This window comes from Varroa destructor, unplaced genomic scaffold (assembly GCF_002443255.2).
Source record: "Varroa destructor unplaced genomic scaffold, Vdes_3.0 BEIS01000002.1, whole genome shotgun sequence".
Taxonomy (NCBI): Eukaryota; Metazoa; Arthropoda; class Arachnida; order Mesostigmata; family Varroidae; genus Varroa; species Varroa destructor.
Genome location: NW_019211455.1, coordinates 52,408,628 through 52,426,359, shown reverse-complemented (window position 1 = coordinate 52,426,359; position 17,732 = coordinate 52,408,628). Strand labels below are relative to the sequence as shown.

The window sequence follows — 17,732 nt, the reverse complement described above, 5'->3', positions numbered from 1 at the left end:
ACATACCGTCATGGGGTGGAGAGTGGGAGTAAAAGGAAGAGATATCCAAAAACCGTTTCACGGTACCCGACGTGCGCAGTCCACAGTATCTACTGTTGGCAAGAAACCCCTGGTTCAACGGCATTGAACCTAACGAACATCATTGAAGTAACCGAACTAATTGTGGCAGGCGTCCACAAGAGAACTAAAGAAAGAGTGGTACGACTTGTGGTACCTGCAAAGAACTCAAATGGAGAGCGGCCACAGCCAGGCGGAGCACCGGGGACTATAGAGAGCTAGGTCTGCGATTAGCCCTTCCCAGCGCGATGGAGGGTTCCTGCGATCGCAGTACAGATAGATGAACTCACTCAAGAAGGCTGGGAGCACTATGAGAAAGGAGCCACATAGAGGCTACTTACAGCAATAGCGGACCAGGATTATCACACGGCCGTGGAACGATCCCTCGCCCACAAACACACACAGCGCAGGTATTCATACACGCAAAGTCTCAACCGACCGGCGTCGAGGGACACCATTTTGCGTCTATTTGCCGAGGTGAGTGGATCGAGAAGGGCAGCCGTGTTCATATAGAGACATGTTCTGACAGCGTAGACAATAGGTACTATGCATGCAATTTTTAGCGTAAAAAATTCATAGCAATAGTGGAGCTTATTTAATACTAGCTCGATAGAGATGGACAATGTGGCTGGCTCCTTATGAGAAACGCCCATAAAAAAAGCATTTGAAAAGCATTGTGCTGAGTCTTCAACTTGCTGAAACCGCACAGACTGATAGAGCTTTATTGTCCTACTCGTCTGCTGATGGTGCTAAACTAGTGACCATCTGGCTACCGGACCGTTTAATTGACATCTGCCGGTTTTGACGAATCAGAAAGTTCTGAGCGCCATGACGCTTACGATACAACTTTGGATCCACGTTGTAAATAACATAGATTACATGAACATTTTTTGAATGCACCCTAAAACCGATCCTACTATGCGATAAAGATCACAGTAATCTCAAAGGTGTAGTATGATATTTGGAAGTAATTTCCATGCTTAAGTTACAAAACCTCCAAGCCGAAGAGTATATGTATACATTTAGGAAGTTATCGGTTCTGAAAAGTGCGTTGTAAAGCTGGCAATTCACCCAGGACGGCAAAGCAATCTACTGCATACGCCAAAGAAATGGGTACCAGCTCACCCTGTGCGCACAGTATATACAGAGCGCTAGAGTTGTTGTTCGGTGTGATCGTCTTTTTGGTGAAGCTCGTCCAGTTTTTATAAGACAAAACTGTTTGTCCTTTGAATACAAGTCGAAGACAAAACGAATGAGAAAGCGTATATTGTCGCGCCGTAGCTGATGCGTATTAACAAAGTACGCCTGGCGAATCCATGACATTGTGTCGACTTTCGCTTAATAACTAGAAAAGGATTCTAATGTTTATACTAGATAGTGTTAGTACGGCAGATCCGATATGGTTTCAGTACCTAAACATCATGCTTTATTATCTCTGCTTTGCGGCTTTAAGATCTTAATCATTCTGCTCGGGCCAAGTAAAACTCCCTTGCTATTGCCTGTAGACAATCCGACGATACGTACACACGACCATGTAATATAATTGTATGTTTTTTGGGCATTTTGACGACGGGCTTAAAACGACTGTGACATTTTGCAGTACTCTGGCTACTGGTTACAGAAACATACGGCTCAATCCTTCTATTACGTCCGCCTATGTTAGCTAATGACGGATAAGCGAATAGCCTGTCAATAGAATCTTTATATAGGACATAACCAGTTATTAGCAGATCGATTATTTCTGCAAAATCTTCTTACTCAGGATACGATCATTTGGGCAAACTGCTCTACGAGACCTTTCGCTGTATGCGTATATCGGATCGTTGTAAGAAGTACGCTGATAAAGAACAGCCAACAGAAGCAAAGATCAAAAAAAGCGCTTTCTTTTTGGCTTGAAACGTGCTACTTTCCAATGCTTGTTAATTTAGATATTTATTTACAGGTTACCAAAGTATAAGTATTTCCTAAGAAACGATCAGCTATTAATATTACTCACACTTTGACTGAGACACGCCCATGTTGCTTGCCCACTTACCGTTCTGTCTGATATAACTTCCCCTCTTTGAACAGAGGTGTTGGGAACGTGTGTTTGTTTATCGGGCTATTGTCAGATCTCGCTAAGTGACCGTCAACAAACATCAACATCATCTCTTTCTCTTTAACTATCATACGAAATATACTGAGCGCAGTGCTGACTCATCGGTCGATTCTTTTTCGTAGCGTTCACTGGCGGCCGATACGCGTACCGTGAATCGTCGTAAGTGAATGAAAAGGACGCGCCAAATCCTTGTACGCGCCATATGTCATTGTCTGTACACGAAACTATGGCATCTACGACGGCCTGCGACAACTGAAACACTTGCTGAGACGCCCAAACAGGTTCAAAACCATATACGAAATCCCACGGCGTTAACATAACCATATTTTTAATATTGTTAAACACACGATATAATTTGCCTGTTGTATGGTGTATCTGGGATCCCAGCCATCTAACTCGGGCTTGATTGGCTTTCCGCATACTAAATAGGAGGCTCTAATAACCTGTATCGTTGTTGTTATCATAGAGCCAGCCGTTTATGGCGGTCGATATGATGGCTAGATCAAAGAGATATTCCCTTCAAGCTTGACCTTTCATCAACAATATCATGCAGGCAGTATTGTGAAGCTTGAATTACTCTCGTGTAGGTCTCTGCTTCATGAGTAAAGACTATGAATTTAATAGCTGACGCTGGCCGTTCATAATTCTGCCGAGCCAAATACATTCAACTCTCGTTCAGCGACTTGTTGATGTAACCCTTCAAAGGCTAAAGGAGGTCGGTTCGGCCGAAAATTAAGGTGCGGCGCACCCCACTGGAGGCGCCTCATGCATGGCTCTGCTTTGTCCGTTCAGTCCGTGTCGCGTCTGCATACATCTGTCCTTAGTTGACGCATCTTATCCACGCCAAAAGAGTCACAACAAGAAAAACAAGCATGCATCATCGTATTTGTTTTCTGTCGCGGGTTCTTTTCATGCCAACGTTTGTGTGTTAATATCATAGTACATGCACTCCCCAGAATTCGTTACCGTCCTGTAATAGGTCCCCATTCCTCCACACAAGAGATCCAACTGGCCGAAGCCTCATCACCACAGGGTGGCTTGTTTAGCTCATATTCGCGTCTCTGACACAGACGAGTTCGGCGGAATAGCGCGTATAGCTGATGAGACAGATGTCCTCTGATTTCTATCGAAAAAAATAGCCTTCGAAACTTCGCATGTGCACGCTATAGTCCGGAGGCCTTTGGTTGCTAGTGCAGTTGCTGTTAACGCTTGTCTAAATTGGGTTCAAAATGTCTGGCATCCGTCATAACAGCGGGTGGACACCCATTATTAATGCCGCACCTACTGGCAGCATTTCTTCGTGTACTGAGTGCTAGCTGGGTACCACAAATCCTTTACTGGCAACGACGTAGTTGGCATCGATGAAGCTTCATAACGTTATGACGCAAAACACTTAGCAAATCTAATCATTTAGTAAAAATCATAGTATCTACTCGTTTCTCGATAGCTGGACTCATGTGAAAGGGTTCTTGTAAAGCTATATATATATATATATATATATATATATATATATATATATATATAGATATATATATATTGGTAAAGTAAACGCGTGTCGATTTTTAATAAGAAATTAAAAAAAAATAGTAATAATACCCGTTTACAAGTATAGATAATAAATACATTTTACAGATATTGGCGACTATTTGCAGTTAAAATTTCTCGTAGTAAAGAGCGATTAAGTAATTCGATAAATCCAGTGGTAAATAGCCGTCATTTCTAGTTCTTACTACTAAGAGTAGACCTTATTTTGGGCCTTATATTTCTCACGAACACATATGAGTATGTTTGTTTGATCGTGTGGCCTTTAGGCGCCGTTACAGCCCAAAAACCATACTCTAGAACGCACATGTCGTGACGGCTTGCGCAAGAGAGGCGTTTACGAACCAGCTCTCGAAAGTGGCACCACAAATAGACAACGAGTAAAAAAGTAGATTACTACAATTTGTCGTGCGTTCCTTGACTTGACAGATAACGTAGAAGATTTTGTTGTGATACACCGCTCAAAACACAAAAAAATTATGCTGCTTCGTATCATATCATCAATTTTTAACTACATAGGCCTGCTCTCAAAGGACCATCCAATACAGACGAGAAAGGGCTTGGGCGCGACAACGAGACACGTTCGCGCGTGTCGAAGACCCGGCAGTGTTTTACGCTAAACAGAGAACTACGCATATCCAATCGTGAACAGAGATGAAAAAACGAGAGCATGCATCTCGCAACACAACCGACACACTCCCGTGGATTTCGAGCACGTCATTTGATGCGTGATGCCACCAGCTGTGTTAACACATAACTTGTTGAGCGAAATACTTTCGTCACTTCTTGAATATCATACTTCTACTGTTACTATAGTTTGTGGATGATGTGTTAGACGCCGGTGTTCTATTGAATCTGTGGTAGATCGAACCAACTTAGATTAGATTACAGTACGCTTTGTGATCGAATTCTGGCGCCAAAAATAATTCGATGTAAGCGCGGCACTTTGACCTTTGAATGAAAATGATAGTGAATTTCGAAGAATTGTTAAAAACACGAAACTTATCCACGTTTAGACGTTACTAGCCATTCAGATTCGACTTGATCTTTATAGGACGTAGGATGACTGGCATGGCATACGTTATCTAGCCACTGGGTTCGCGATAACTATTGTCATTAGTAACGATAATGATGCGTTTCGCAAGACAAGTTATCTTCAGGGACCAACTAACATCCGCCGTGTAAATGTAAACTTGACAACGAGGTAGTTTGCGTTTTGACGCACGTGGCACTACCGTAACGTCTTCTATTTAGAGCTAGTCCTTTGTCTTCCCTCCGCTTTGTCGTTACTTAGACGCGAATGCCACTCGTGATACATGTGTAGCAACGAACAAACAAGTTGAAACAGTGGATAGCAGCCTAACAGAAATAGTCTCCTTTTCAGAAAAACAGATCGGTCAAATTGACTCGCTTGCTACACTTCTCCCCCACTATGGCCTTAGGTTAGGATTATTCAAATGAGTGTCTTTCATTGACGACATTCAGCTTCGCGATTCATCGGTTGATCTTACATCATAGGTAGCTTTTGTGTTGTAGCGGACTACGTATTCCTGCTAACTCAGTTGATTGATTGTGTCCTGTTTCTAGATGCATTGGTTATGGTTTCTGTTCCTAAGCGCTGTTGGCGCAGCGGCCACGGCAGTAACCTTCGACGAGCTCCTCGATGCTGAATGGCAGCATTTTAAAGTAGGTTCTTCATTGGCCCTGTCGTTACATTCAAACCTATTTACATATATATCTATATACTGTGCTCTAAACGTTTTCTCTTTTCGTGCAGTGATATTAGTTTTCTTTCAGAACGTTGAACAGAAATATAGGGGAAGTCGTTTTGTTCGTGATTTTAGAAAATGAAGAAAGATTACGATAAAAAATTATTGTTCAATTCAATTTCATTGTTTGACTCAGAGTCCTATCTCTTGAATTATATTATTCCTATTTTCAGGCTCTCCATGCGAAGAAATACGACGACGCCGTAATGGATACATTCCGTAAAAAGATCTTTATGCAGAATTCGCACATGATCATCAAGCACAACATCCGTCACGCTAAAGGCGAAGTCTCGTACCGTCTCAGAATGAACCAATTTGGAGATATGGTATGTAAGTAAATAGTTAAATCATGGCTATGCTACGAGAGATACGCCAAAAACACCACACGTGTTCAGGGGGTCCGATTACGCATTTGCTACTTCAGAAAGACCTATTTTGCATTGACGGATAGGAACAAAGTACGCACATGCCTGTAGTTCTTAGACCCTCCTGGCTACGTGACCCAATGGTCACTTTATCGAAAAATGATTCTTGGTTAATTTGTTCAATTCGATTTTGTCACTATTTGTGCCACAAGCACTGCTTAGATTTCTGTACCTACTGATGAATTCATTTCATTAGGTGCGAACTGCTCAGACAGATGCTATTAGCTTCCGATCAGTCATAACGTTCTAGCGCACTGAATCCGACGTACGATTGTAGGGTTATTATTCGCTCAGAATCATCGCGACCGGTACGCAGAAATTCGCTTGTAGCACGGGATTGCTTTCCTGTCCAGTGTTCCATCCCAATTCTATTTATTAGATATTGAGTGTTGACTACTTCGAATCTTTGAAATTAGCTGCGCACAGATGAATTATTTCGTTTGTCCTGCCATCAGGCCGTGACCGTGGGCTTCACTTTCCGGCGAAATTGATGTAGTAAGAAATAGCTTCTGTGAATAAGGGACTTGATTGAGGATCATTAAGCGAGTAAACAAACGTGGGCCTGTTGACGGTGTAGCTAGCCAGCGTAAAATTGCCCTAGGCAGTTCATTTCTTTATATGATACTCCCACAAATGTTGGGCATATTCTTTTCTTCATTTTAAATTAATGACAATAAAAGTCCTAATAGTTGTTATTTCGTTGCATCAGACAATTCAAACAAATCGTATTACGTTATAGAACGCAATCGTTTGTACGTCTTTTTCGTTTGGAGCTCGGTCATTATGAGATAGCTCAATTGAGTTAGACGTAATCCTTGAAACTGACCCTTAGGGACCGAACGATGCATTTCCCGATGACAAAAAATAGCTATTTCCTTTTTTGCGACCTTTACTTTGTCCTGGATCGTTGCCTGTAATTTTAGAAACTAGTTTCCCTTCACTAGATCCAGCATTTAGCCGTCCCAACGCGACATTTCGCACGTGATTTACTGTTCGATCCTAATTTCTGTTACTTCCATTGTAGTTCTATTTAAATTCAGCTTCTATGACGGGTCAGTGTGGTTATCATATGGGCAGTTGGTTGTATGCGGCAGGCCCACCCGATGGACGGCTAGTAACGTATATATACAATTTCATTCAAATTCCATAAGCTACGTGTCGGGGCTCACTTACTTTAGATGCAATCAGCACAATTTGACAACTCTTTCATTATGAGAAGATCTGTTATTCGCTGATCGAGCTAGTGGAGATCAATGCGAAACCAAGTGTTTCCCAAGAATCTTCGTTCCATGCCAAATAGTACGAACGGCTAATCTTTGATAATAAACATTTTTTTAAATTTGTCAACTCCCTTCAATAATAAATTTTACAGAAAAAAAAAATATACTTTTATTAGAGGTCGGCTAGGTCAGTATAACGGTTGCTTTTCTATGTCTCGTGCTAACTGTTGGTTAAAACTCAGTGTTTCCCGATGTATCGTCTATCATTAATTGACATTTCACTACGCTAAAAAGCAAGCGGTCTATGTTACTCACCGCAGCACGGGTGTCCTGTCTACGTACGAAAATGTTTTACCTAACGCATTGTACGCTGGGCAACAAGTCTCGTCTGATAACAGTAGATGTGGAATAATCCGCTTCAACGGCGGCCGCTGTGGAGCCGTTAGGATTGCACCTTCTATGATACGTGATGGACGATGCCTTGGCTTGCATCAGTCGTATTCGATCACGCTTACGGCTATTCGATCCGTATTCTAATTAATTGTTGTTGATTCAGAGCTAGTCATCATAAAGGCTTCCGTATTTTGATGCGCTGGTATATAATCGGGTCTTCTGCTGATATCAGATATTTCCGAAAGAGATATCTCTAGGATAGTATTGCTTGAGGATAAACGAATGAGTCCGGTGAGTTTTAGACAGTAAATGTTGATGTTGGTAGTCCATTAGAGTACCGGATTAATGGCTTTTTTTTCCCTCTGCGTTCACTCGTGATAATAAAAGCCGTAGATTTATAAAATATCAAGGGTATTTCATAGCATTTGCTCACGTCCAAGACGTGCGGTACATGTGTTTACCTCTATAGTATTCTACTTCTAAGATTCACAGTAGGGTAGAACATGGTGGCCTCGTCGGTATTCACTGAGCGTGAGCTGGAAATGGACAATTCAGCCGGTACACAAATCTAACGTACTTTTACTCAAGAAATTTCGCTATAATAATGCCACGAGATAGTGTTATTTCGAGTGAGAACAAGCTGCGCTGTCGATGTATCGAGAGGAAACCAACTGACATGGAGGGCCTAAAGTACTTTCGAAAGGTATATATCAGCGTCGCGTCGACAACATAATTGTGCCGTTAACAACCGTATTGTTGGCGTCTCTATTAGGACACTTATGGTGGAGATAGCCATCTTTTTGCTTTAGCCTAAAACACTAAGAAGGCAAAATGGGCCCAATCAAGTTACTGAGCATTCTCAAACGATTTCTAGCAAATATTGTATCGAAGAATGCCTACATAACACTGCAATAAGATAGCTTCTGCTTTTCTACGACATAGTTGAGAGATAATGAATCATAACAAAAACCTGAGCCTGCGTCATGTTAAGGACTGATAAAGTTTGAGAAGGGTATTCTAACCACTGCGCGCCAGACAACTGATGTAACGGGTCTGTTTCAAAATTTCTTACAATGCAGCGATCTAAATCTAGTTTTGCCCATCCTTCCTAAAAAGAACATTACACATTCGCATCTGGTTCCCCTATTTTCTCATAGCCTGTCGCGTTTAACGCTCCAAAGTGCTGTCCGTGTCGATTTGGCCAGTTGGCCTGGTCATGGTAGTCCTGCTTCGCCCTTGTTATTGCACTAGGCCTATAATCGTTCAAATATGGAGCAGCTGGAACACAAAATAGTAAACTATTGAAGTAGTTTAGCGAATACTTAGGAACAGCATAACACCGAAATTTTGCTGAAGCAGCGCCACTCGACATGGTACAAACAGCGATCTGATGATGGTCGGCTGGTTGTTCGCCCTACTGTAATAACTAACATAAGGCGACGGTCGAGTGCCTAGCAGAGATCCTGTTACAATATTACCAACTGCTCTGATTCTCTTGCATTTTTACCACAGACATCCAAAGCCAACGACTAAGTATACTGTTTTTCTCAATATAACAGTGATCGGCCACCATATCGACTGTGCATGAAAGAAAGTCAATAAAGAATCTTGTCGCAGAGGGCCGTAGTGTTCATAGCGTACCCGTTTCATACTCTCGTACAGTTACGTGCCTAAGCCTGGTTATGACCCTGGAAATGGGCGAACAAGATGTAGAGTGCCGTTGATACTACATATTGCGGTTCAAATTGGCAGCTAGAAAAGACGTTTATTTCTGAATCAAGCTGCCTAGTCAGGCTGGCAGACGGGCAGACAGATAGGGCAGGCCATCGCCATCACCAAAAGCTAGAAATGAAGCCGTGAAAACTGACTGTTACAGAGACTAAAACAGTCCGGAGAGGCAGTGCCGGCAGACATTCAAGGTCAATCACAATAGAACCACTAAGAGGAGCAACAGGATTGCCCATAGCTCAGATATGCCAATGCATATCTGAGCTATAGGCATCTGACACTAGGCCACCTTATTAGCGCCATTTCCATTTACATGGGTGGCATTCATACTTTTACAACTTGTACGGTTCTATGTATCGGGAATTATATGTGAAGATTTAGAGCGTAAGTACCATGATTGTCCAAACCAAAGACGCATACTACAACCGGATTAAACGATTTGACAGACTGCTGGCCTGGATGCTCGAAATAGCTTTCTGAGTATCGTTTAGCGTCGGCTGTTACAAGGTGAAAGATTCATTTAAATTTGAAGCCTTCTTCAGGACGCTTAACTCAGCCGATATTCTTTTGCATGATGAGTTTAGCAGCATATCGATTAGCCTGAACGGTCTTTTAAGATACGCAATCCGCATAGTTGGACATCTTCGATGTGTAGTGGCCTGCGCCTATTTTTCCCCGAACCCTTCAATTAGTTGTTTAGATTTTTATCTACTGTATGCTAATCTTGCAAGCTGTCTTGTGTCTATATGTTTGTGTGGACGAGCAATAACCGCCTGAATATCTCGATTCTTGTATTGAAGGTTTTTTTTTCTTTTTAGCTGCAAATGTATTACGAGTCCATCCCATAATTTATTCAGTTCCTGATTCATCTCTATTAAAAAATACAACAGTGCGCGCAACGAGCAGCGTTCGACGGATGTCAGATCCCTTCGTGGCTGTAAATTCACGCCTTTACGCTGATAAGTAGTCGGATCGGGCTGCAAATATATATTTGATTTACATATTTGTTGAAAGTATATATTTGTTAGTGCTGGCATCTGTAGCATGAACGGTAACCTGGCCTCAGACTTTACTTTTACATTCAAACATCAAATCGTCGACCAGTTCACTTGAAGCCAATATCCACTAGGGCGATAATATTATTCTTCATTCATGAATTAAAGGATAAATCTAGCTTCCAAATATCTTCAGTGATCAAAGTGATCACTTTGGCTAAACTACTTTCACTATGTATGCATTGTTGGAAAAAATGAATGACGCGTTGAAATGATCGCCTAACTATAAAATACGGATCTTGAGAGAAATAATCTACCTATGCATGCATCGCGGACTACCTTTAGCCTTCAGAAATGCACGAGACTGTACAAAGCGTACGCAATCCCTCGATCTTTCGTAGTAACGGTTTGCATTTCAATTTGAACCCCCTCTAGACCAAAGTAGACATCGAAGAGAGTTCCGACCTGTTAAATGTTATCTACTAAACACGACCGAATAAAAATTACACTAGTTCTAATCGGGATCAAGACTCGTATGTACTAACCGAAGTTTCCGCTTTTTACGGTGAACTTGTCCCACGCTTCCGTTGACGAGCCGGTCAAACACATCGTTACGCGCAGCCTCACTATCTGACAGACAATCGCGGAGGTTGTCGCTCGTGCAGCTTGGCTTATTGGTTGGACTTTCTTTACGATCTTTCTTGCCATGGCCGAAGTGGAATACGTCGGGGGATATACGTAACTTTTCAAATTTGAGCGCCGTCATCGGACTCAATCGGGACGCTGCCTTCTGGTCGTCAGGCACCGACAGATCACTCTTGGTCTCACCATCGCTTTCGGATCGGCGACTCCGGCTTCGGCGAAAATATCCTGTCATAGCCGAGCGAACGGAGCTCGTCGTTGAGCCTGATGCTGACGGCGTTGGAGTTGCTGCTCGATTGCTGAGGGACTCCATCTTCGAAACGCTGCTAGCCGTGTTCTGTTCTTACTTGGTGATTTTGAAAAGCAGCGGTCGCAAACAATGACGTGGCCACACCAGGCTTACTCGACACGTTCTTTCTGATAGTGAAGAATACCGATAAGTCAGGTCGTGTGGCTAATCGGAAGTGTCTGTCATCGAATTATTAACACACAAATAATTTAACACGAATTAAAATAATGAACGCCTTGCACGCATATCCCATGTTCAGGAAGTAGATTGTGAACCATCATAAGCGGACCTCAACCGTCATCGAACGCTTTGCGCCGCATTCGTACTAGGTCATATTGGAATTGATATTCTTCGATCGCAAACTTTAAACAGCACTTACAAAATGGCTGATAGTACGATATTTGTCACTGCACTATGATATTTTGCCAATCACCACCCTATAGCAGATATCGCATTGTCCGTGCATACAATCATTGTGCTGTGAATAGCAACTTTCATCAGCGACGACTAATATACGCTCCGTCGGCTCAATGTTAACTTCCTCACGGAGTGCCAGTATTGCTTGGCTGTCTACGTTAGCCCAATACGGCCACGGTGAAAGGGTCTACTTGTTTGGGTACTGAAGCAAAATGCGACGTACTGACTAAGCAGCTGACTCGTGCGTTGTCGCAAGAAATGACTAGGTCGCGTGTTGTTATCCTCTTTTGTACAGCTTTGACGCTGGCAACACTAGAGGCAGTGCGCGCAATTGCAGGATTGCTCCTGCCGTAATGGCGGCATTTACCATGATGAACAATGACAACGCAAACCGCTGTGGCCAGCTTTGCCTACTTGCAGTAGCAGGTAACTCCTGTCGCACTGCTGTCACGCTCACAGTGTGCAGTGGCACGACGCAGGCGATGCCGCCGCCGTCGCCGCCGTCGTGAGCGTCTACTCTAATGGGACGCGGGCTCCTATGTGTAGGTCCGAAAAAGGAGTGCAACAGGAGCATGAAGACAAATGGACGTATTGTGGATACTGCACATTTTTGCAGTGAGAACTTTTGGGGATGCTCACTGCGTCAGGTAAAGGCGCTTTCGCTGAATGGAGAACGTATTTGCAGCATTAGCTGCCGATTTCTACTTGAACTGAGTAGCGAAGATCGCTGCTGTTGTATTATATGACACGAAGCTGAGTAATCCAATAGCGACCACTCAAAAACCGCTTGAAGGAGTTCAGACCTTGCTCACGTCAAACACTGGACACCGTCCGCTCTTCACTCGCGATTAGAACGTAGCGTTTCGTTGACAGACTATTAGCGGGCAACTTCTGAGCAAGGTTGTTTTCCTCTGCGCGATTTACCCACGTGCTGCCAATACCACAAATGATATTCCCGTCCCACTATCAATAAGCAGTCGACCTTCCGAAACTAAACGCAGACCGATACGTTAGATGGATTCTGTGACACCACCACTGCTGTTGTTGCTTCGACTCGACTGTAACTTCTATTATTAGCGTCGTGTCGTCGTCGGTCGCGCTCGAAGATAAACTGATGGCCAGTCACGTTTGCTGGTTATGGCAACGGCGGCATTACAATCGACCACCACTGCCCTGCGACTCGCGAAACGCCATCACTGCCGTTGACGCCGCGTCCACCTAAACTCTCCATCGCTGCCTGCTTCTGTGTTGTATTTCATCTTTTTTCATTGCCTACCATGACCAGGAAGAGGTGCCGGCAAGAACTGGAGCGTTGCAATTCCTTTGGACGCGTGGGTCCAAAGGATCGAGCTGGTTCGTGGTTCGTCACCGCATCCTGCCAATACTAAATGTTGAACTGAGGCCGTTGTCTAATGTTGTCAACTGGCGTCTCGCGCGTTTTTGATGCGCGCGACCACACGCGGTTCCCGGCCCGAATGCAGCAAGGCGAAAAGACAGCAGAGACGCGTAACGACCTGCGCGGGCAGGCCAAATTGGTCACAACTCTGTTGTGTTCTACGGCGGAAAAATGGCCGTGTAGCAGCGTTCTACCACCATTTATGTGCTATATTCTATTGATGGGCTATGCTACCTTCGCCAGATGCAAGGGACGCCCTCAGCGACTGGTGCCACTGCAGCTGCGTCTGTTCCTATGGTTATCGCTGTTTTATTTGCCCAAGCAGTGATAGCAGCAGTAGTGGCTTCTCGATTGTACCCGATCAAATGCGCGAGCTCGACCGCGTACGTCCGCTATTCTATAATACTAACAATATGATCTGATTTAGCTGACTCACTGGCTGGCCAACCTTTGCTGAAACTATCGCCGTCGTTGTCGACGCCGCGAGTATAAGCGGCGTTGGCAGTAGTGGTTGTCGATGACTACGTTCACGTTGTGGCCGTCCTCTTTCTCCTAACACATGCTTAGCTGCGTTTGCTTATTGCTACTGCGACAGGGACCGCGGCAGCAGCGACGTCCGGCGCCGTACCTAATCTGTGTGTATGTGTAAATCTGTCAATCGCTAGAGTGACTGGCGCCGTATAGGTCGGTATGTCTGTGAGCCCGCACGCCTGATCGTACGTATAGGTGAGATTACGATTATGTCTGTCGTCTACCTGAATCCCGGGGTACTCCATCGTAGATTGACGACTCCTACTATTCATTACTGTTGTTACGGCTACCAGTAGTAGTAGTAGTAAGAAGGACGGCCTGTGTGACAAGCGACACCAGCAGCAACAATACAGGTAGCAATGGTAAAATGGGGTGCAATGCTTCTCAATGTACCAGCCGACTAACCGGCGATAACTGGCGCCTAGGGCACGTTGTTTCTCAGGTTCTACCTGTCCATTGAAGAGCTCCATCGCAGTTACTGCACAGCGGCGTCAAACCACTACGGTAAAAGTTATGCCTGTTGCCTGATAGCTCTGCTTGACCTGTCTAACTATCGCTGCTGCTCGTAGTTGGAACTAGTTGAACTTCTATGCTGGGCCCTACGTACATGTACACACACGTATATACAGTAATAAGAACTTCATCTCCGACCAGATTCGTTGTTGTCGTATAGGTTCTCTACGTTCTACCTGCTGTCTTATCAATATCGGATACGGGGTGACTCTGGCAGTAGGCAGGCGAAACAACCGTCAGGATGGTAACGCGTCTTAATCAAGCAGGTAAAGAGGCAGTACAAAAAGAAAACTATAGACAGGCTGAAAAGACAGCTTTGTTTCACATGAGCTCGCTTATAACTATAGTGGCTGGTTACTGCATTGAACCGTCTTGCAAAACAGGTTTACAGTGATTGATCTTCATAAATAAAAGCGTCAATTTAACATTAATGGATCGCCGAAGCTGCAAGAGATGAAATTCAATGGGATGATTATCGTAGCAGCAGTAGCATATGCTATCTGTCGTTCTCTAGACCGTCATCGGTGACATGACTCACCAGGAGCAGACCTGTCTAAGGCTTAGTCACAGACAGCGCAGATGATGTGAATGAGTTGAAGAGGAACGATCATCATATTTAGCCTTCGTCAGAGTCATCGATCAATCAAATTTGTGGCATATATATTAAACAGAACTACAATAGAACGGATGAAGAAAGAATAAAAAATCAAAGAGTATCGTCCGAAGATAATCCAATGGTTCAGAAAAACACTAAACGAAAAAATACATTTTTAGATTAAATGGTCAAATGCAAAAATGTCCCAAAAACGCCGCACATTGAGGTTGACTTTTCACCTCATCAAGTCAATTGATCATTAGAAGATTTTCTTGTTGGATCGCCCAGGCTTTATCAGGTCGGTTCATACCATGCAGGTGCATGTAATCGAATGATTTCCTGGTGGGGACCGACGTTTCTTTGTCAGCTCAGCAGCATAATTTGCGATTCTTATTAACGGCATTACCATCTGACCACAGTGAGTGGATTGAGAGCCTTGTTTTTAGCAAAAAAAAAAAGAAGGAAAGACACAGATTCCATATTCTGTTCGGGTTTAGTCTCAGGTATAGGACGCATAGTCTTGATCAACAACGCGATCCGTGCATGACAGCTATACGATGCCCTGCAAAATTGTCGCTTTCTTTTACGCGATCGATGATCGCCAATTCTCATTAGTCACCATGTTGGAGCCCTCATCACAATTGCGTAGTTCTGTTTACGTAATATCTACCTAGCAGATATTATCGTGAAGTGGACTCAGTAGAACAGTGCCTGGAATAGACAACATTGGAAACGGACAATAGACGACAGATCGGGTAGGGTTATTTTATTTGTCGATGAATATATAGCCCATTCTAGGGCCCAGCTAACTCCACGGTTGACTGCGCGGCCATACCAATTACTCCGCCGTTCAACCGTAGAATACAAATCAAACATGGAAACACACATACACACACATACACCCAAACAAACACAAACAGCATATTGTTTGTTGGTGTTTAGTGACACGCATCGAACAATGTTATGTTCCTCAGCTACACCGGTCAATCGACGAGCAAAAAGCGGTTCGTTCGAGGCCGCATGACACTACCTTTGATGCTACGGAAATCATTTCGGCAGGCGGTCGACGCTGATGGCTGCCATAACTGCCGTTCCTTTATAGTAGATGTAGGTAGTCGATAGTAAGATACAGGGAGGAGACAAATTTGCTTAGTTAAACGTGCCACACCAAGGCAGTGGATAGAAAGGTGTTTGTTCTTCTGCAAAAAATAGTCACGCGTCTTTAAGGAGCGCCTTCTAAATGACTTTTTGGAATAGCGCAGTATCCAGTCCATACATCCGAAACATAGTTCCTTAATCCCTGCACATGCATGCGACTGATAAGCATTTTTTTGAAACGGAAACTCTTCATATACGAATGCTAAGTATCAATGCTCCGTGAATGGCACATTTTTGTTGTGTTGCCTACTTGCAAGATGGATAGATCAACCTCTATCTTTCTTGTTTGAATACAAACAACGCAATAAATTAGCGTCGCGCGAAAAACAACGTCCACAAGACCGTCATGCGTATATCCGTACACTGCTATGAGGCGCTTGAGCAGTGCTGCATTTAGCCAACTGTTTCCATATCGAAGTTGAATAACGTAATCAAACAATGACTGCGTCTTTCTCATATCGATTTTATCGGATTATACTAGTGTTAGCGAAAATTCTCACGTGATCAGATCAATGTGGCTTGTCATATTGAGTACTGATTTTGTCCGTATAGATATAATGTAGTACATTGCGTAGATAAGGTAGGAAGATGGGGTCATGTATTGGGTCCTCCAGGGTTGAAGACATATGCAATATCTGTATAGGGTAACCACTTCGTTTTGACGCGCACGTGAGTGTCGTTTAGCATCTGTATACATAACTTAGTTTTTTCTTGTATCTTCTGCTCTAGCTCCACCATGAGTTCACGTCGAAGATGAACGGTTTGCTTCGGATAAATCGTACTCGCACAGGATCGGCATGGATCGAACCCGAATCTATCACTCTACCACGCAGCATCGATTGGCGGAAAAAGGGCGCCGTCACTCCGGTTAAAAACCAGGGTCACTGTGGCTCGTGCTGGGCGTTTTCAACTACCGGTGCCCTCGAAGGTCAAATTTTCCGTAAGACTCGCAAGCTTGTTTCCCTCTCAGAGCAGAACCTTATCGATTGCTCGTCTAAATATGGCAACCATGGTTGCAATGGCGGTCTCATAGATTTCGCATTCGAGTACATCAAGAGAAACAAAGGAATCGACACCGAGAAAGCCTATCCGTACGAAGGTAAGGATGGCCTACCTTGCCGCTACACAGTGGAAAGCCGAGGAGGTGAGGACACCGGCTTCGTCGACATCCCATCCGGAAGCGAAGCTGCCCTTACCAAGGCTCTCGCCACTGTTGGTCCTATCTCAGTAGCCATTGACGCATCACACGAAAGCTTCCAGTTCTACCATAACGGAATCTACAACCCGCCCGATTGTGACAACGAAAAACTTGACCACGGTGTCCTGGCCGTCGGCTATGGAACAACCGATGACGGCGACGACTACTACATCATTAAAAATTCGTGGGGAACGACCTGGGGTCAAGATGGCTACATCTTCATGGCAAGGAACTCGGAAAATGAGTGCGGCATTGCTACTCAGGCTTCGTACCCACTTGTCTGAGATGGCTTTGTATGATTTTCTATACGATAAAATAAAAGACAGCGGCAAGACGTCGATAAAAACAAAAAAAAACTTCAAAAATAATTAAGCAAATTAAGAATGTTATGAAAAGAGCCTTTTTAATTGCATATGAGAGAATGACCAATAAATGAATGAAGTCAAGTATCTAAAAAATTAGGATAAAAAAAAATTAGAGCTGGAGATCAAAAAAATGACAGTTGTCCGTGGCAAAAAATTGATCGAAAAGATTACGATTCGTGTAGTGCGGTATTAATTCTAAAAAAAAGAAAAAAAAACAATGAAAACTAATCAGTCAATGAATAATTTTGGGATGAGATGTTACGGTAGATCATGTCATGATCAAAGTAATAGCAATGAAGTGCACTGAAGTGGATATATATATACATGAAAAAGGGTAATAAATGAAACTACTGTATTAGCATTCATAGTAATGGGATCATTTGCGATGCATGATAGCCTTG

At 43.5% G+C, this 17,732-nt stretch overlaps 2 protein-coding genes across 5 annotated transcripts in view; one reads left to right on the top strand and one right to left on the bottom strand.

The window, feature by feature from the left end:
* The window catches only part of LOC111245995 (protein DOP1A), a 70,618-nt gene extending 57,265 nt beyond the window's left edge, over positions 1-13,353 (bottom strand). The window contains exon 1 of one of the 2 annotated variants that reach the window (XM_022795131.2): positions 10,773-13,353. In XM_022795131.2, coding sequence (XP_022650866.1) covers positions 10,773-11,182 — 410 coding nt within the window. In that variant the 5' untranslated portion in view covers positions 11,183-13,353. Of the gene's footprint in view, positions 1-6; positions 237-10,772 lie in introns of those variants that run through there. The other variant, XM_086980660.1, reaches the window with a different exon arrangement.
* On the top strand, positions 400-17,696 carry LOC111246000 (procathepsin L-like). 3 transcript variants are annotated; one of them, XM_086980677.1, is made up of 4 exons: positions 400-534; positions 5,285-5,383; positions 5,640-5,792; positions 16,498-17,696. In XM_086980677.1, the coding sequence occupies exons 2-4, from the start codon at positions 5,285-5,287 to the stop codon at positions 17,248-17,250; spliced, it is 1,005 nt and encodes a 334-aa protein (XP_086836803.1). In that variant the 5' UTR covers positions 400-534; the 3' UTR covers positions 17,251-17,696. The 3 variants fall into 3 exon arrangements, with proteins under 3 accessions (XP_086836803.1, XP_022650878.1, XP_022650879.1); XM_022795143.2 differs by lacking the exon at positions 400-534 and adding an exon at positions 2,318-2,436; XM_022795144.2 differs by lacking the exon at positions 400-534 and adding an exon at positions 4,480-4,629.
* Positions 17,697-17,732: the final 36 nt, after the last annotated feature.